General features: G+C 45.5%; 1 protein-coding gene across 1 annotated transcript in view; it reads left to right on the forward strand.

Annotated features, from left to right (window-relative positions):
• LOC126106277 (zinc finger protein 436-like) overlaps positions 1–20,876 on the forward strand; it is an 84,537-nt gene that overhangs the window by 37,647 nt on the left and 26,014 nt on the right. The window contains exon 5 of the mRNA XM_049912499.1: positions 8,372–9,016. Within this exon, the coding sequence (XP_049768456.1) occupies positions 8,372–9,016 (645 nt within the window). The remainder of the gene's footprint in view (positions 1–8,371; positions 9,017–20,876) is intronic.

Consider the following 20,876-nt stretch of genomic DNA (forward strand, 5'->3'; position numbering starts at 1 on the left):
TGCGGTGGCACCCGTCCCACCGCTTCCTACAAGCTCTGCGTCTGAGGACGAGGTGGAGATTCTGGCATCCGCTGAGGACCTCGATCTCGCCGATCCTTCAGACGCCATGGAAAGCACTGGCACAGGTGCTCAATCAGAGGCAGCAGGTGACCCAGCGGCGTACTCTGCCTTCCCAGTCCCGTCACGCCTTTCTCAGACATGGACAAAACCATCCTCCAGTGGAACTGCAGCGGTTTCTTCCAACATCTAGCTGAGCTCTGCCAACTTATCAGCCTTCACCCTTTCTTCTGCATTGCACTTCAGGAAACCTGGTTTCCAGCAATGCGAACCCCCACCCTCCGTGGCTATCGGGGTTATTATAAGAACTGAGCAGCTTATGAAAGGGTGTCTGGCGGCGTCTGCATCTATGTCCTTAACTCTCTTCACAGCGAGTCTGTCCCTCTACAAACAGCTTTAGAGGCTGTCACTGTTAGGGTGTGGACGCCGCAGGCTATTACCGTCTGCAGTCTTTACCTTCCACTGGATGGTGATGTCGCGCTGCATGTCCTGGCTGCACTGATAGCCCAATTGCCGCCACCTTTCTTGTTACTGGGCGACTTCAACGCCCATAACCCTCTGTGGGGTGGGTCAGTGGCAACAGGTCGAGGCGCCGCCATTGAGCATTTATTGGCACAGCTCGATCTTTCACTTCTAAATGATGGTTCCTACACACACTTCAGCGTGGCGCATGGTACATACTCCGCCATTGACCTTTCAATCTGTAGCCCTAGCCTCTTACCGTCTGTCCAGTGGAGTGTGCATGACGACCTGTGTGGTAGTGACCACTTTCCGATCTTTCTGTCACTACCACAGCGTCACTCTTCTGGGCGCCTTAGCAGATGGGCTATGAATAAGGCTGACTGGGACTTGTTCTCCTCCACTGCCGCTATTGAGCCTCTCTCTAATGATGACATTGATGCGGTGGTTCAATCGGTCACCACCGGCATCGTTACTGCCGCTGAATCTGCCATTCCCCGTTCCTCTGGGTCCCCTTGGCGGCGGACTGTGCCTTGGTGGTCGCCTGCGATCGCTGCAGCGATTAAAGATCACTGGCGGGCGCTACAGCGTCACAAGCGACATCCCTGCATTGAACACCTCATCACCTTCAAATGGCTACGTGCGCGGGCCCGCCGCCTTATCCGCCACAGCAAGCAGGAGTGCTGGGAGCGGTATGTGTCCACCATTGGACTCCATGTCACTCCATCGCAGGTCTGGGCCAAGATCCGACGCGTCTTTGGCTATCGGACCCCTGCCAGCGTCCCTGCGCTCTCACTGAATGGAGCAGTTTGTACTGACTCCGACGTCATTGCAAACCGCTTAGCAGAGCATTTTGCTATGAGTTCCGCTTCTGCAAATTACCCCCAGGCCTTCCGCTCCATTAAAGAGTGGATGGAATGTCGGAGGCTTTCTTTTCGCACCCACACTTCTGAATCCTACAATGCTCCATTCAGTGAGTGGGAATTTCACAGTGCCCTTGCTGCTTGCCCTGATACCGCTCCCGGGCCAGATTGCATCCACTGTCAGATGCTGAAACACCTTCCAGTGGACTGCAAGCGACGCCTCCTCGACCTTTACAACCGTCTCTGGGTCAAGGGTGAGTTTCCATTGCAATGGCAGGAAAGCATTGTCATCCCCATTTTGAAACCGGGCAAGAGCCCCTTGGAGGTGGACAGCTACCGCCCCATTAGCCTCACCAACGTTCTTTGCAAGCTTCTCGAACGGATGGTGAGCCGGCGCTTGAATTGGGTACTGGAGTCTCGGGGCCTTCTGGCTCCGTCTCAGGGTGGGTTCTGTAAAGGCCGCTCCGCCACCGACAATCTGGTGAGCCTGGAGTCGGCCATCCGTACTGCCTTTGCCTGCTGTCAGCACCTGGTGGCTGTCTTTTTCGACATGCGGAAGGCGTACGATACGACACGGCGTCATCACATCCTTTCTACGCTTCACGGATGGGGTCTTCGGGGCCCTCTGCCGATCTTTATCAGAAATTTTCTGTCGTATCGTACCTTCCACGTGCAAGTTGCGGCCTCTCATAGTTCCTCCCGAGTCCAGGAGAACGGGGTCCCACAGGGATCTGTCCTCAGTGTCTGCCTGTTTTTAATCGCCATAAACGGGCTCGCTGCAGCCGTGGGGAAATTGTGTCTCCGCTTCCCTGTATGCTGACGACTTCTGCCTTTACTACAGCTCTACTGGCATTGCCGCTGTTGAACGTCAGCTACAGGGCGCTATCCGCAAGGCGCAGTCTTGGGCTGTAGCGCATGGTTTTCAGTTTTCGGCTGCCAAGACCCGCGTCATGCATTTCTGCCGGCGCCGAACAGTCCATCCTGAGCCGCGGCTTTATCTTGCCGACGAACTCCTTGCTGTGGTGGAGACCCACAGGTTTTTGGGTGTAGTTTTCGATGCCCGGCTGACTTGGCTGCCTCATATTCGGCAGCTTAAACAGGCGTGTTGGCGGCATCTCAATGCTCTGAGATACTTGAGCCACACCCGCTGGGGCGCCATCTGATCTACCCTGTTACGGCTCTACCAGGCGTTAATACAGTCCTGTCTGGATTATGGGAGTCTGGCTTATGGGTCAGCATCCCCATCTGCGCTGCGGGTGCTGGACCCAATCCTCCATAGCGGGATCCGCCTTGCCACTGGTGCTTTCCGGACCAGCCCAGTGGACAGCATTCTTGTGGAGGCGGTTGTCGCTCCACTGCGATTACGCCGCCAACGTTTGCTGGCTTCTTATGCTGCCCATGTTTTCAGCTTGCCCGGGCATCCTAGTTATCGGCTGCTATTCCCACGGTCGCATGTCCATCTTCCAGAACGCCAGCCCAGGGCTGGATATACGATCGCGATCCGCGTTCGAGAGCTTCTCTCCGGGCTTGGGGCTTTCCCTCTTCCGCCTCCTTTCCGGGCACCTCTGCAGACACTCCCGTGGTGTGTGCCTCGCCCTCGCCTTCAGCTGGAATTGGCACAGGGCCCGAAGGAATCAGTCCCTCCGGAGGCTTTCCGCCGCCGCTTTCTGTCCATTCTCGCAACGTATCAGGGCTCTGGCATTGTTTACACTGACGGTTCGATGGTTGCTGGTTGTGTTGGTTATGCGCTAACTCGAGGGGACCATTGCGAACAACGTTCGTTGCCAGCTGGCTGCAGCATTTACACTGCTGAGCTGGTCGCCATCGCTCGTACCCTAGAGTACATCCGCTCTTGCTCAGGTGAGTCCTTCGTTATCTGTAGTGATTCCCTGAGCGGTTTACGAGCTCTCGACCAGTGTTTTCCTCGTTCTCGTCTAGTGATGGCTATCCATGAGTCCCTGTCTACTCTTGCGCGTTGCGGCCGCTCTGTGGTCTTTGTGTGGATCCCCGGTCATGTCAGTATCCCGGGCAATTAACATGTTGACCGCCTGGCGAAAGAGGTCACGAGACAACCGTCTCTGGATGTTGGCCTCCCAGAGGCTGATTTGCGGGCAGTCCTCCGCCGAAAGGTTTTTGTGCTTTGGGACGCTGCATGGCGCGATCGGATCATGCCCAATAAACTCCGTGCCGTTAAGGAGACGACGACTGTGTGGGTCATCCATGCGAGTCAACCGCAGGGACTCAGTCGTCCTTTGCGGCTCCGCATTGGCCACTCCCGGCTGACACACAGTTACTTACTGCGCCGGGAGGACCCTCCTGTATGTCGCTGCAGGGCGGCTTTGACAGTGGCCCACATTTTGTTGGCCTGCCCCCTTTTAGCTGTGGTCAAGCAGACATTTGCGCTGCCTGATACGCTCCCTGCCCCTTTATCTGATGACCCTGTTATGGCTGACTTAGTTTTACGTTTTATTCGGGCAGGGGGTTTTTATTCTTTAATCTGAGTGTTTCTGTTTTATTTTACTGTTTCGTGTTGATTCTGGCCTTTGGCCTACGGTTTTAAACTAAGTTTTTAATGTGTTTTCGGTGGTTGGCTTTTCCTTTTTTTGTTCCTGTGGTCGGCCGACCACCGTCACACTCTTTGTGATCTTATTTCGTTTTGTCTGATCTCTGTCAAAGTCTTTCTTGGCCCGTGTCGTCTGACGTCTTTCCTGTTGTTCGTTTTTTATTCTCTTTGGGCGGTTTTAATTTTTTGGAAAAAGGGACCGATGACTGTCGCAGTCTGGTCCCTTTAATCCCCCAAACCAACCAACCAACTGGTCCTGAAGCACAACTGCTTGCAGTTTCGCTCCTCCATGATCATCCTGCTCATGTTGAGGTCCACTGAATACTGACTTCTTCCCATGGTATATTTACACTAGGCAGCTTGATGGTCTGAAGCAAAGGACAGACGGAATACTCCCACGAGGACTTCTTATGTCTCTCCAGCCAACAAACATCTGAGTCTTCCTCTGCCAACTGGGAAGGCTCCAAGAAGTCAAAGGCAAATGGTCTACTCCTTCGCTGACTCGGAGATCCTCTCTGACAGTGTCGCCATGCGGGACGCTCGCCCAGCTGACCTCCATGTTGCTGGTGCACAGCACCAACTGTTTTTGTGCCCTGGACTCTGCAGATCAACAGAGGGAGAGTGCCAATGCCTCTGTAGATCTCGTGGAGCAGGATCCTCTAGTCCTTGTTCTCTGTAGCAGTGAGTCTTTAAAGCTGGCACTTGGCAGCCACCAAGGTGACACCCCTTGATTTTATCCCTCGTCCCATTTCCTTGTTATGGCTCTTCTTCAATTGAACATTCATGGCCTTCGATCAAACAAAGAGGATTTACACGGCTACTCTTAGAATCCCATTGTCTGCTTGTTCTCTGCCTGCAGGAAACAAAATTGCATCCTCACAACTGCTTGAGCCCTTGCGTTTCTTCCTGGTCCATTGTAACCTTCCCCTCAAGGTCGGCATTCCGTTTCATAGGCAGTCATGCTGCTCATAAGGGATGTCATTCATAGTCAACACATCTCCCTGACTACCTGCCTTCAAGCTGTTGCAGTTCACCGTTTCATTCCTCACATGAAATTTTCTTTTTGTACTGTTTACATTCCGCAGCCATTCGATGTCACCAGGGCAGATTTCGTCCAGCTTATTAGGCAGCTACCTCACCCCTTTCTGCTACTTGGTGACGTAAATGTGCACCATTCCCTTTGGGGTTCTCCCAGAACCTGTCTGAGAGGTGCCCTCTTGGCTCATCTTCTCAATCAAGTTAACCTCCTCTGCCTTAACACAAGAGCAGCCATGTTCCTTTCAGACCTCTCACACACCTATTCCCATTTGGACCTATCCTTCTGCACTGGCCAGCCTGCCCATAGTCTAGAGTGGTCCATTCTCTCTGACACATACTCGAGCGACCATTTCCCGTGTGCTATCCATTTGCTGACTCCTACCCCACCTACGTGCACACCCAAATGGCAGTTAACTAAGGCCGACTGGAGGCTTTACTCTTCCCCGGTGACCTTCGATTAACAACATTTCTCCAGTTGTGATGACCAGGTGGAATATTTTACAAACATTATCCTTACCACCGCAGAACGTTCAATTCCTCGCACTGCCTCTTTACCACACCGTGTCCCGGTCTCTTGGTGGACTGAGGTGTGCCGTGACACAATTTGCGTGCAGAGACGTGCTCTCTGCATTTTTATCCATCATCCTATGATGGCAAACTGCATTCATTATAAACAGATGTGTGCACTGTGTCGTTGCGTTCTTTGGGATAGCAGAAAAGCTAGCTGGCTTTCATTCAGTAGTACTTTTAACAGTTTCACTCCCTCTTTCGTCATGTGGGCCAACCTCCAGCTTCTCTCTGAACCCAGATCTGTTCCCCAATTTCTGCCCGACCATACCTGGTGATGTCTTAGTGCACCCTACTGCCATCTCCAACGTCACGGGCTGCCATTTTGCGGAGATTTCGAGCTCCTCCCACTGTCACCCTGCCCTTCTCCATTGGAAATGAGTGGAGGCAGCTCGGGCTATACACTTCTCCTCTCAGAATTGTGAGTGCTGCAATATTGCTTTTACTATGAGGGAGCTAGATCATGCTCTCACTTCATCCTGATCCTGAAATGGTTTTCTGCAGAAATCCCAGACTGTGGCTATGTTTTTCGATTTGGAGAAAGCCTATGGCACCTGCTGGAGGACTGGTATCCTCCGCACACTCTACACGTAGGGCTTCTGTGGCTACATGCCCCATTTCCTTTTCTTCAGGAATTTTTAAAAGACCGGGTTTTCACGGTATGTGTGGGTTGTGTCGTGTTGGACACCTTTATCCAGGAAAATTGTGTGCCGCAGGGTTGTCCTGAAGGTCGTCCTCTTTGCTGTTGCCATTAACGCTATAATGACGTCTCCTGCCGGGCATCTCCAGCTCCCTTTTCGTTGACAGTTTTGCTGTCTAATGAATGCAGTTCTCCACGGACCTGTCTCATTGAGCAGCATCTTCAGTGATGTATCAATCGCTTTTACTTGTTGAGCATTGACAGTGGCTTTTGTTTTTTCACTGACAAAACCCTCGGTATGAATTTCTGGTGCCGCAGTTGTTTTCTTCCGGCAATATTTTTCTTCCACTGTCTTTACATTTTGGGCCTTTTGCTCTTCCATTTGTTTAAGCTACAAAATTCCTGGGGCTCATGCTTGACAGGAAACTTTCTTGGTCCTCCCACCTGGCAGCCCACTGCCTACGGTCCGTCAGTGTTCTACGTGTCCTCAGTGGTACTTCCTGGGGAGCAGATCGTACCACCCTGCACCATTTGTACTGGTCCCTTGCCCATTCATAACTAGACAATGGGTGTTTCTTACACTAACCCGGTTGAGAGTGTATGCAAAAGCTGCCAAATTACCACTGTCCTACCGCCGTGACTTTCTCCTCGGCAGATGTGCGTGCCGTTTGTCTGCCTTGCGTGGCCACCCATCCTATGCCGCCTCCTTCGATGACTCCGTTGATTGTCACTGTGACGTGCGTTCCTCTCATCTGTTACCTCCTGGAGTTTGCTCTTGGTTCTCGCTCCAGCAACTTAACTTCACACTACCTGCCACTTTCCCGGTGGGTGTGAAGCCTTCACTGCCTCGACTTCGTGCGGCGGCCTTAATTCCCTTCCTAAGGACACTACTGCAGCCTCGCTCTATCGCCTTCAGTTTAACGACTTTAGCACGGAATTTTGCAATAGTACTTTTGTGTACGCTGGTGGCTCTCAGAGTGACCGTGGTGTTGGGTGTGCCTTCATCATTGGCACAGGTGTTTTTCAGTTTTGGCTTCTGGAACACTGCTCAGTATTTACAGCAGAGTTATTCGCCCTGTATCAGGCCATGCAGAAGATCGGAGGACACAGGCTTTTCAATTGCATCATCTGCTCCAACTCTCTCAGTGCCCTTCAAAGCTTCTGTGTGTTGTACATTGCCCATTCCTTAGTGCAGCGGGTCCAGGAAAACTGTCACTTTCTCATTCTTGTTGGGGCCACTGTGATATTTATGTGGGTTCCTGGTCACATTGTTCTGACGGGAAACGAAGCAGGTGACGCTGTTGCCAAGGCTGCAGTCCTCGTACCTCAGCCCGCTGGTTCTTCTATTCTCTCCGACAATTTCTGTGTTGCCGTCTGTCAGCAAGTGGTGTCCCTTTGGTATCCCCACTCGTCCTCCCTTTACAGGATCAAACTCCAGGTTATTAAGCCTCTCCCAGTGGCTCAGATGACCTCCTCTCGGTCCTCTTGGTGTGAGGAGATCATTTTAGCTAGGTTGCGCATCAGGCACTGTCTTTTTAGCCATTGCCACTTGTTAAGTGGTGCTCCCCCACCACTTCGTACTCATTGTGCTCTACTTTTGACAGTCCTCCATTTCCTGACAGAATGCCCTTTTTTTAACACCTTACATTCTCATTTGCACTTGTTACTCGAGTTATCCACCGTTCTAGCAAATGATACTTGGGCTGTCGACTGCGTTTTACCTTTTATCCATCGTAGCAATATGGCAAAGGCCATATAATTTTCTAGTTCGGGACCTCCATTTCCCTGTGGTGTAATTTATAGACCTTTCTCTAGGTCCCTGTTTTAGCTGTGTTCTTGTCAGTTGTATGGGATTAATGTGTAGTTGTTTTTAACTCCTCTCTTTGTCTTCGTGTTCTACAGTTTTGACATGTGTACCTATGATCCTTGTTGTTTTTGCGCCCTAAAACAAAACAAACATCAGATTTTGGGGAAAACTGAAAGATCATCAAATATCTATTTTTAGGGGTTCATTTTGCTGCAACTTGAGGTTGTACCAAATTATAGTGTGGAAAAGTATAATTTTAAATGACAGATTATTATTATTATTATTATTATTATTATTATTATTATTATTTTTATTACTTCCTGGTGTCAATTTTAACTAGAATTTATAACACACTTTGTGTTTTTCTCATTATTCAGTGTGAAGCTGACATTTGAAAATGTATCCAATTCGAGAGCCCAGCACATTGAGCTGTCACCAAATGATGTTGGCTTTTCGAGGACAGTGAATACAGGATACAAAGTACCAAATGAAGATTCTCCTTTTGCGAAAGGAGAACGTGAGGACCGTGCCGTGTTCCGTACGGTCGCAGTTGAGGAAGAGGGAAATTCAGACCTGGAAGAGGAAGACTCCGAGGATGCAGAAAGTGAGGAGCAGATGGTGACGTGCGACACGTGCCGGAAAGGGTTCCCCTCGAGGAAGGCGATGGTAGGCCACACCTGCAAGGCGGCTGACGTGGTCGCCAGGGAGGGCGCTGCGCTGCCGCCCAACGCGTGTGCCGCCTGTGGGGAAGTGCTGGCGACTGCAGAGCTGGCGCGCCGGCACCCGCGCTCGCAGGAGTGTCCGCGCAACCGGCAGCTGCCCGGTGGCAGGGCCAGGGATGTGGCCGAACCGGGGAAGTTCGCTTGTGACCAGTGCCCGGCGCGGTACGGTCGTCGCAGCCACCTACTGCGCCACCTGCGTGTCCATAGTGGCGTCAAGCCCTTCTCCTGCTCCACCTGTGGTAAAGCGTTCCTGGACCCCAGCTCTCTCAAGGCCCACGAAGCCACACACACGGATGACAGGTACTTTTAAAATTTTTTAATGTATTTGTGTATTTTCTATGGATCCGTACAGTGACGAGACCGTAAATAATTTTTTAATGTATTTGTGTACGGAAATTGGGGAAGTATCAAGGAAATTAGTCAAAAACCCTGGGAAAATCTCGTTTTTGTCTCAGTAGATGAAATGGTTTGTTTACTGAGATGTCGTGCGTCGTTGCTGGCTGGACACAGCTGAGAACATGCCCTGCTTCCCTGCTCCCTCATTCTTACTGCTCCTCGCCTTTGTACCACTCCCCTCAGCTTGCAGTAGTGTTGCCACCGCTTCTTGCTGCTAGCCTAGTAACTGCTGGCAAGAGGCATGAGGAGTGGTTCGTTTCAATCTGATTCAGGAGTGGTTCATTTGGATCAGATTCTCAGAGCTTGTTGGCGCAGCGGCTGGAGACAGTGGTCGTGAGTGCATAAGTTGTGTCTGAGTGCGTGTGTGCTCTCATTTTCTGACCAAGGCTATGGCCGAAAATTGAGTTGTGAATGTGTGATTGTCTTTTCTACATGCCTGCCTGCAGCTCAGCGGTCATCCTTACGGTGAATTGTTACCCATCCTGATTAGTATTGAGTCTCAGAGTATTTGCAAAAGTTATCTGTTGCACGGATTGATCACGGCAATCTCACTTGATCGACATCCTGTCTGTGACACGTGAATAGCTGGCCTTACGAGTGGATTCCTGCGACGGGCCAAAACTGCAGACCGTGTCTACGGGTATCTCTTAACGGATCGTTCTTGCCATTCTGAAGCTCATTTCCCACTAACGTGCAGGCCGTGCGCATCGGATGTAGTCTCACCAATCTGCCTGCAGGCCGGGTCTCTTTGTGTGTGCATAATGCGGTGGATTTTCGTGGTTTATCCGTGGACCCAGGACCTAGGTGCTCCTCGGTAAGCCAGAGGCCGTGGGTGATGGATTTCAGCAATTGTGACTGTCTCACCACATTGTACAGTGTGGCATTTTATAGACTTTTATTTATTGTAGTACGTTTTGTCAGTTTGAGAGTAGTTTATATATTAGAAAGTATGGACAATAAAAAGAAAATTGTGGCAGTCACTGGCAGTTTGTATGCTATATACTCATATACTTCTCAAAAGAAAATTCACACGTACCTGTAAAATAATAGACATAACACAGGGGATAGTAACTGAACATAGTAGAACCTACATTTTATTGGCGATCACCTATAGTTTTGGTTTACACAACTTTCCCCTGCCTTATCACTTCTTTCAAGAGGCCTACTTTTTCTGAGGTTATTTCTGAAACCACAGAACGCGTTTTAAATCTGGTTTGCGAGTCCAAGGAAATGCATATTTTTGTGGCCAGATGTGTTTTGTTTTATTGAAGTACAATAATAACAGTGATCTTAATGAAACACACATACCATTTGGCTTGCTTTCTCCATCAAAAAACAGTTCATTACAAAAGCTGTTGATGTTAGTTGTTAAGATTTTTGCTCACATGGGAGAGAAATACAGAAGTCCTTACATTTTTTGTCATCTTATATCTTTACTGGCACTTGAGGTCTCAAAATTTGTCAGGGAAAAATACTAAAACTTGTCTGGAAATATCAGCAAATTTCACTTGAAGAAACTTGTGCCAACTCTGATTATGATTACATATGCTTAAATGAAAGCAAGGGGAAACTACAGCTGTAATTTTTCCCGAGGACATGCAGCTCTACTGTATGATTAAATGATGATGGCGTCCTCTTGGGTAAAATATTCCGGAGGTAAAATAGTCTCCCATTCGGATCTCCGGGCGGGGACTACTCAGGAGGACGTCGTTATCAGGAGAAAAAAAACTGGCGTTCTACGGATCGGAGCGTGGAATGTCAGATCCCTTAATCGGGCAGGTAGGTTAGAAAATTTAAAAAGGGAAATGGATAGGTTAAAGTTAGATATAGTGGGAATTAGTGAAGTTCGGTGGCAGGAGGAACAAGACTTTTGGTCAGGTGATTACAGGGTTATAAATACAAAATCAAATAGGGGTAATGCAGGAGTAGGTTTAATAATGAATAAAAAAATAGGAGTGCGGGTTAGCTGCTACAAACAGCATAGTGAACGCATTATTGTGGCCAAGATAGACACAAAGCCCATGCCTACTACATTAGTACAAGTTTATATGCCAACTACCTCTGCAGATGATGAAGAAATAGATGAAATGTATGACGAGATAAAAGAAATTATTCAGGTAGTGAAGGGAGACGAAAATTTAATAATCATGGGTGACTGGAATTCGTCAGTAGGAAAAGGGAGAGAAGGAAACATAGTAGGTGAATATGGATTGGGCGGAAGGAATGAAAGAGGAAGCCGCCTTGTAGAATTTTGCACAGAGCATAACTTAATCATAGCCAACACTTGGTTCAAGAATCATAAAAGAAGGTTGTATACCTGGAAGAATCCTGGAGATACTAAAAGGTATCAGATAGATTATATAATGGTAAGACAGAGATTTAGGAACCAGGTTTTAAATTGTAAGACATTTCCTGGGGCAGATGTGGATTCTGACCACAATCTATTGGTTATGAACTGCAGATTGAAACTGAAGAAACTGCAAAAAGGTGGGAATTTAAGGAGATGGGACCTGGATAAACTGAAAGAACCAGAGGTTGTACAGAGTTTCAGGGAGAGCATAAGGGAACAATTGACAGGAATGGGGGAAAGAAATACAGTAGAAGAAGAATGGGTAGCTCTGAGGGATGAAGTAGTGAAGGCAGCAGAGGATCAAGTAGGTAAAAAGACGAGGGCTAATACAAATCCTTGGGTAACAGAAGAAATATTGAATTTAATTGATGAAAGGAGAAAATATAAAAATGCAGTAAGTGAAGCAGGCAAAAAGGAATACAAACGTCTCAAAAATGATATTGACAAGAAGTGCAAAATGGCTAAGCAGGGATGGCTAGAGGACAAATGTAAGGATGTAGAGGCTTGTCTCACTAGGGGTAAGATAGATACTGCCTACAGGAAAATTAAAGAGACCTTTGGAGAGAAGAGAACCACTTGTATGAATATCAAGAGCTCAGATGGCAACCCAGTTCTAAGCAAAGAAGGGAAGGCAGAAAGGTGGAAAGAGTATATAGAGGGTTTATACAAGGGCGATGTACTTGAGGACAATATTATGGAAATGGAAGAGGATGTAGATGAAGACGAAATGGGAGATAAGATACTGCGTGAAGAGTTTGACAGAGCACTGAAAGACCTGAGTCGAAACAAGGCCCCCGGAGTAGACAACATTCCATTTGAACTACTGATGGCCTCGGGAGAGCCAGTCATGACAAAACTCTACCATCTGGTGAGCACGATATATGAGACAGGCGAAATACCCTAAGACTTCAAGAAGAATATAATAATTCCAATCCCAAAGAAAGCAGGTGTTGACAGATGTGAAAATTACCGAACTATCAGTTTAATAAGTCACAGCTGCAAAATACTAACGCGAATTCTTTATAGACGAATGGAAAAACTGGTAGAAGCCGACCTCGGGGAAGATCAGTTTGGATTCCGTAGAAATGTTGGAACACGTGAGGCAATACTGACCTTACAAATTATCTTAGAAGAAAGATTAAGAAAAGGCAAACCTACGTTTCTAGCATTTGTAGACTTAGAGAAAGCTTTTGACAATGTTAACTGGAATACTCTCTTTCAAATTCTGAAGGTGGCAGGGGTAAAATACAGGGAGCGAAAGGCTATTTACAGTTTGTACAGAAACCAGATGGCAGTTATAAGAATCGAGGGGCATGAAAGGGAAGCAGTGGTTGGGAAAGGAGTAAGACAGGGCTGTAGCCTCTCCCCGATGTTATTCAATCTGTATATTGAGCAAGCAGTAAAGGAAACAAAAGAAAAATTCGGAGTAGGTATTAAAATTCATGGAGAAGAAGTAAAAACTTTGAGGTTCGCCGATGACATTGTAATTCTGTCAGAGACAGCAAAGGACCTGGAAGAGCAGTTGAATGGAATGGACAGTGTCTTGAAAGGAGGATATAAGATGAACATCAACAAAAGCAAAACGAGGATAATGGAATGTAGTCAAATTAAGTCGGGTGATGCTGAGGGAATTAGATTAGGAAATGAGACACTTAAAGTAGTAAAGGAGTTTTGCTATTTAGGGAGTAAAATAACCGATGATGGTCGAAGTAGAGAGGATATAAAATGTAGACTGGCAATGGCAAGGAAAGCGTTTCTGAAGAAGAGGAATTTGTTAACATCGAGTATAGATTTAAGTGTCAGGAAGTCGTTTCTGAAAGTATTTGTATGGAGTGTAGCCATGTATGGAAGTGAAACATGGAGGATAACTAGTTTGGACAAGAAGAGAATAGAAGCTTTCGAAATGTGGTGCTACAGAAGAATGCTGAAGATAAGGTGGGTGATCACGTAACTAATGAGGAGGTGTTGAATAGGATTGGGGAGAAGAGAAGTTTGTGGCACAACTTGACTAGAAGAAGGGATCGGTTGTTAGGACATGTTTTGAGGTATCAAGGGATCACAAATTTAGCATTGGAGGGCAGTGTGGAGGGTAAAAATCGTAGAGGGAGACCAAGAGATGAATACACTAAGCAGATTCAGAAGGATGTAGGTTGCAGTAGATACTGGGAGATGAAGAAGCTTGCACAGGATAGAGTAGCATGGAGAGCTGCATCAAACCAGTCTCAGGACTGAAGATCACAACAACACATGCTTAAATCTATAGGATTGTTCATAAGGATCTCCGAGTTTCATGAGATGACTGTGCAAAAAATATGAGACATTTAGAAAATAGACACGTTGTCTCCAAGTTTTAAACTGATATTGTGGGAGCTTAATATTTATGAAGCAGTAAACACTACATCTACAGCTACATCTACATAATCTACATACATACTCCGCAATCCACCATACGGTGCGTGGCGGAGGGTGCCCCGTACCACAACTAGCATCTTATCTCCCTGTTCCACTCCCAAACAGAATGAGGGAAAAATGGCTGCCTATATGCCTCTGTACAATCCCTAATCTCTCTCATCTTTGTGGTGTTTCCGTGAAATATAAGTTGGCGGCAGTAAAATTGTACTGCAATCAGCCTCAAAAGCTGGTTCTCTAAATTTCCTCAGTAGCGATTCACGAAAAGAACGCCTCCTTTCCTCCAGAGACTCCCACCCGAGTTCCTGACGAATTTCTGTAACACTCGCATGATCATCAAACCTACCAGTAACAAATCTAGCAGCCCGCCTCTGCGTTGCTTCTATGTCCTCCCTCAATCCGACCTGATAGGGATCCCAAACGCTCGAGCAATACTCAAGAATTGGTCATATTAGTGTTTTATAAGCGGTCTCCTTTACAGATGAACCACATCTTTCCAAAATTCTACCAATGAACCGAAGACGACTATCCTCCTTCCCCACAACTCCCATTACATGCTTGTCCCACTTGATATCGCTCTGCAATGTTACGCCTAAATATTTAATCGACGTGACTGTGTCAAGCGCCACACTACTAATGGAGTATTCAAACATTACGGGATTCTTTTTCCTATTCATCTGCATTAATTTACAGTTATCTATATTTAGAGTTAGCTGCCATTCTTTACACCAATCACAAATCCTGTCCAAGTCTATATGATAGTCCAAGTCTAATATGATACTCAGACTCTTTCCATTCACATCTCCGGATGTAACGTTTGATATTGAAGCCCCGTTAATTAGTCTTGCAACTTTTCCAAATGAATTGGCCTTGGAGGCAGGAATGTGTGATCTTTGATGTAACTCCATAAGAATCAATCATGCAGAGTTGTCAGGCGACCGTGGGAGCCACTGAAGAAGAGGAGAGTCACAATGCTGAGGCAGTTGGCTATTGAGGTAATTGTGCACACCTGGGGGAAAGTGTGGTGGGATACCATCATGTTGCAAAATGACGCCTCCATTATCGTGTTGTAATTGTGGCATAAGCCATTGCTGGAGCATGTTCGGTACATGAAATCAATCAGTATCTTAATTTCATCTGCAGTATTTTGGCGTCCAAAGACAGTTTGTTTTATTTTTTGGATCACTTTTATTTGTTATTTTTGGTTCATCAACTCCTCAGGATCCTCCCTCAAACCTGCATATCAAAAGAATACGTTTTCTTGTAATCTAGAGTTTTCATTGTCCACCAATCATAACTGTACAAAAGTATGGCAAAGACCAAAGTTCCATCCATTTTTATTTTCGTTAGTAGAGTGTTTTCTTTCTTTTAGTGATTTGCCAAATGTAATGGTAACTGATTTTCCAAATTGCACTCTTCTTCTTATTCCCTCAGTGCAGGAACTGCTTTCCGTCGTCACAGATCCTAAAATATGTATTTTACTGATTTCCTCAGTGATTTTTCCATAACCATTTATTTTCATTCCTTTTAATTTTTTTTTTTTTTTTCAAATTCAGTTGTTGTTCAGATGCTCCAATTTTAATTCCAGATTACAGACAACAATATCAAAATTGCTCATTTTCTTTCTAGTAACTGTGACTGCGATAATAAGTTGGCAAATTAAGGCTTCTTATTTTTTAATTCCCTAGTTACTTATTTCCTTTGAGATACAAACATTTCATAATGGAAGTTACAGTGTGAGGGGAGATATTTTGTTATCCATAAGAAACTGGATTACCACTTTTTTATAAATCATTGTACGCCAATTAATATTACTTTGTGACTGATGTTCCAATGATTCGAGTGATAAAGGCCAGCCACTAGTCAGTCGCAATTCTTTCTTGAGCGCTATGTGCTGGCTGGATTGCCAGTTTGTATGCGTGTACAGCACTTTGTGAAGTGTGGCTGACTGCACACTGGCATCACTCCTTCCTCCATTGCAGTCTGTGAGTCACAAAGTAATTTTTAATGCAGTATAATACATTATGAAGAAATGCAACAAAAATATTATATATTTATTGATAACTAGCATAGCACCTGCTGCTTCTCTTGTGTAGCCTGTGTGGTCTGCACAGATTTGTGTGTTTTTCTTGAATTAAATTTTTATGTTGTTCACAAATTGTAACACATTCTACACTTTTCATGCTTATTGAGGCTATAGAAGCAGGGTTTTCTCTGGATGGACTTCTGACCGTAAACCAATTCTGGTAGCTGGAGCCCAAGGTTATTGATAATTATGCCTTTTGTAGTCTTGTGAAAATATTTCACCCCCTAACACCTTTCTTTATATCTAACTGAGAAATGAAATACCAATTTTCATACATTTAGCTTTAAACATTTTTTTTAAGATAATGAAATATTTTCTTAAATGTTGTCACCTTCTAAGGGGATGAATTTGAAAAAAACATTTTAACTTCTATTTTTTTAAAATTTCTAACAGAAAAGCCAAAATGCACATTTTCTTAGATTTAGCTTTGAAAATATTTTTGTAATGAAAGAATTTCATACAATTTTTCATCCCCTATTTCATTTCATTAGGCAGCTGAATTTTCAAAAACACTGAAACATACTTTTTTTTTTTTTGAAACCGAGACATCAGATACAAATTTTCATAGATGTAGCTTTAATAGTACTTTAGTAGTTCTTTAATAATGATTTATTTTCAGAAAAGCTTTCCCCCACTATTTCACTCCCATAGGGTTAGGTTTCTAAAAATGCTGAAACAGGAATTTCTTTGAAACTTTCTGACAGATTAAAACTGTGTTGCGGACCGAGACTCGAACTCGGGACCTTTGCCTTTCGTAGGCAAGTGCTCTACCATCTGAGCTACCCAAGCACGACTCACGCCCTGTCCTCACAGCTTTACTTCTGCCAGTACCTCGTCTCCTACCTTTCAAACTTTACAGAAGCTCTCCTGTGAGCTTCTGTAAAGTTTGGAAGGTAGGAGACGAGGTACTGCAGAAGTAAAGCTGTGAGGACGGGGTGTGAGTTGTGCTTGGGTAGCTCAGATGGTAGAGCACTTGCCTACGAAAGGCAAAGCTCCCGAGTTCGAGTCTCGGTCTGCCACACAGTTTTAATCTGCCAGGAAGTTTCATATCAGCGCACACTCTGCTGCAGAGTGAAAATCTCATCCAGGAATTTCTTTATTTCTGACTGTGAAATCAAATATTAATTTTTGTAGGTCTGGCTTCAATATTGGCTTAATAGTGACATACACTCCTGGAAATGGAAAAAAGAACACATTGACACCGGTGTGTCAGACCCACCATACTTGCTCCGGACACTGCGAGAGGGCTGTACAAGCAATGATCACACGCATGGCACAGCGGACACACCAGGAACCGCGGTGTTGGCCGTCGAATGGCGCTAGCTGCGCAGCATTTGTGCACCGCCGCCGTCAGTGTCAGCCAGTTTGCCGTGGCATACGGAGCTCCATCGCAGTCTTTAACACTGGTAGCATGCCGCGACAGCGTGGACGTGAACCGTATGTGCAGTTGACGGACTTTGAGCGAGGGCGTATAGTGGGCATGCGGGAGGCCGGGTGGACGTACCGCCGAATTGCTCAACACGTGGGGCGTGAGGTCTCCACAGTACATCGATGTTGTCGCCAGTGGTCGGCGGAAGGTGCACGTGCCCGTCGACCTGGGACCGGACCGCAGCGACGCACGGATGCACGCCAAGACCGTAGGATCCTACGCAGTGCCGTAGGGGACCGCACCGCCACTTCCCAGCAAATTAGGGACACTGTTGCTCCTGGGGTATCGGCGAGGACCATTTGCAACCATCTCCATGAAGCTGGGCTATGGTCCCGCACACCGTTAGGCTATCTTCCGCTCACGCCCCAACATCGTGCAGCCCGCCTCCAGTGGTGTCGCGACAGGCGTGAATAAAGGGACGAATGGAGACGTGTCGTCTTCAGTGATGAGAGTCGCTTCTGCCTTGGTGCCAATGATGGTCGTATGCGTGTTTGGCGCCGTGCAGGTGAGCGCCACAATCAGGACTGCATACGACCGAGGCACACAGGGTCAACACCCGGCATCATGGTGTGGGGAGCGATCTCCTACACTGGCCGTACACCACTGGTGATTGTCGAGAGGACACTGAATAGTGCACGGTACATCCAAACTGTCATCGAACCCATCGTTCTACCATTCCTAGACCGGCAAGGGAACTTGCTGTTCCAACAGGACAATGCACGTCCGCATGTATCCCGTGCCACCCAACGTGCTCTAGAAGGTGTAAGTCAACTACCCTGGCCAGCAAGATCTCCGGATCTGTCCCCCATTGTGCATGTTTGGGACTGGATGAAGCGTCGTCTCACGCGGTCTGCACGTCCAGCACGAACGCTGGTCCAACTGAGGCACCAGGTGGAAATGGCATGGCAAGCCATTCCACAGGACTACATCCAGCATCTCTACGATCGTCTCCATGGGAGAATAGCAGCCTGCATTGCTGCGAAAGGTGGATATACACTGTACTAGTGCCGATATTGTGCATGCTCTGTTGCCTGTGTCTATGTGCCTGTGGTTCTGTCAGTGTGATCATGTGATGTATCTGACCCCAGGAATGTGTCAATAAAGTTTCCCCTTCCTGGGACAATGAATTCACGGTGTTCTTATTTCAATTTCCAGGAGTGTATATTCAAAACAGTCTCATCCTGTAGGAGTGGAATTAAAAAAAAACAAAAAAAAAAACCCTTCTTAAATGATGCCTACAGTGTAAGACCAACACTCTCTCCATAAAGCCTTTCATATATAGAGGAAAAAAAAGTTAGTATAACTCAGTTTTAACTGACTTTTGGTGCTGTAAGTGTCCCAAACTGCTGCCTCTTGATACTTAAACAGTATTCTAGCTGCAAGTTTTTAAGTTCCTGTCCATGAGGAACTGTCAACTAACTATTCTGACATAGATAGCTCGGTGTCATAGAGCTAGGACGCTAGACTCACATTCTTTAGCACGTCATTTCAGATACATCCAGATTTAGATTTTCCATGGTTTCTTTAAATAGCTTTGGGCAAATGCTGGTGTGATTTTTTTAAGAACCAAGGCTGTTTGCCTTTTACAATATGTGCAACTTGCCTTGTGTTTCTGTTGAATTCTTCATTACAGGTCATTGAACTCTGGTCCTCCTTCCTTTTTCTATACAAACAAAGAATTTTCATGATTGAAACAAAAATTCCATGTTCATATTTCTGTGAAAATATCACCTTGTTACTTGGCACATTTTGAGGAAATGTTCGTTTGTCATCTGTTCACTTTCTTTAGGCTCACCTTTCTTTTCCCCATTCTCCTGATGTACTAAAAACAATCATTCGAGCATGTGTATAGTATGAACAACAGTATTAAAAAAAATAGCTGTAGTTCAATTGAGTTGCCTAAGTCCTTGTGTGGCTTTGAATAATGTGCATTCCTCTGTAATTTTTTCATTGTTATGCTACTAGTGAATTTTTGATGTAGCATGAAAATCTGTGAGGTGTATTGATAAAACTGGGGCAGATGAGATCAGACTTTAATGAGAAGTTCATTGCAGTACATTTAACTCCCTTCATAAATACTGATAAACTATACAATTGGTATATGCAGTTTAAAAAGTAATAGCAGAAATAAGAACCCTGCTCAGTGCTAGACAGCTGTAATAAAAAAAGCTGGCGTAGCACCTAATAAAATTGGTAATTAAGTGCACATTGAAGAAATATTCTTATCTGTTTTGTTAACACAAAGAGCAAGAGTAACACCTCAGTGTGCATGCTGTAGCTTATTTTATTATCTGTTAAACAAGTGCCAGTGTTATGACAGATCATTTCATTACAGTTGATTCTCACTGGGCAGTGTTCTAAGCTACTGCTTTTAAACTGTTTTTATACCAATTGTACTTGTGACTACGTGTCACAAGTCTTGTTTGCATGTCATATTTTGGTGACTGGACAGCTTGGAGGCCTATCCTTGTGCATGTCAGATACCACTTCTAAATGTCATGATGGCCAGTATTTGAGTAGTGAATAACAAACAATTCCAATATCACAGTAGCAGAAATATTGCCATTTCAGAAATTTTGTAAGTGTGTGGTACCTATCCAAAGGAGAAAAGAAATATTGTAAACTGTTGAGGGTCTTAATGACTCACTGGATAATTTTTTACGGGGTTTCACTTTCAGTGAGTAAAGATGAGCCATTTGTAAACAATAAGCTCACAAGAGCTTTATGGGCAGGCCATTTGCGATTTTCTTCATTCTTTAAACACCAGTGGCCAGACATCAGTTTTCTAGAGCAGTATCAAGCAATTCTCAAGCTCAAAAAAATTGGCTTTTAAGATAGAAGATTTCAGAGTGCTGTTAACTACAAAATATTTCTGTTACGTTAACATATTCACGAGTAGCTGAGTGCGTAATGTAAGAGTCTTGTGTTTGTGAAGTCACTGGTTCACTTCTTGTCAGTAGCAACTTTTTGTTTTCTTTTATTTAATTTTTGTATTTGTTGTCTAACAGGAATATTAATTAACAAATATTGAATGATATTTTTTATATAAATACTGTCTTTCTATGTGTGTTTTTGGGCTTTATGTGTGCTCAACAGCAAAGGTTATCAGAGGGGCCGTCTTTTTATTTTTTAACTTATTGTTAAAGGAAAAAAGTTAAATACGTCAATAATAGTGTTCAATCTCTAGAACTAAGTATTCTATTTTCTATTTGACTTTTGCATTTTTGTACCAATTTCTTAAACATATAATTATTGTGAATATAATAGAGGGAAACATTCCACGTGGGAAAAATATATCTAAAAACAAAGATGATGAGACTTACCAAACAAAAGCGCTGGCAGGTCGATAGACACACAAACATACACACAAAATTCTAGCTTTCGCAACCAGTGGTTGCCTCATCAGGAAAGAGGGAAGGAGAGGGAAAGACGAAAGGATTTGGGTTTTAAGGGAGAGGGTAAGGAGTCATTCCAATCCCGGGAGCGGAAA

This window comes from Schistocerca cancellata, chromosome 10 (genome assembly GCF_023864275.1).
Source record: "Schistocerca cancellata isolate TAMUIC-IGC-003103 chromosome 10, iqSchCanc2.1, whole genome shotgun sequence".
Classification (NCBI taxonomy): Eukaryota; Metazoa; Arthropoda; class Insecta; order Orthoptera; family Acrididae; genus Schistocerca; species Schistocerca cancellata.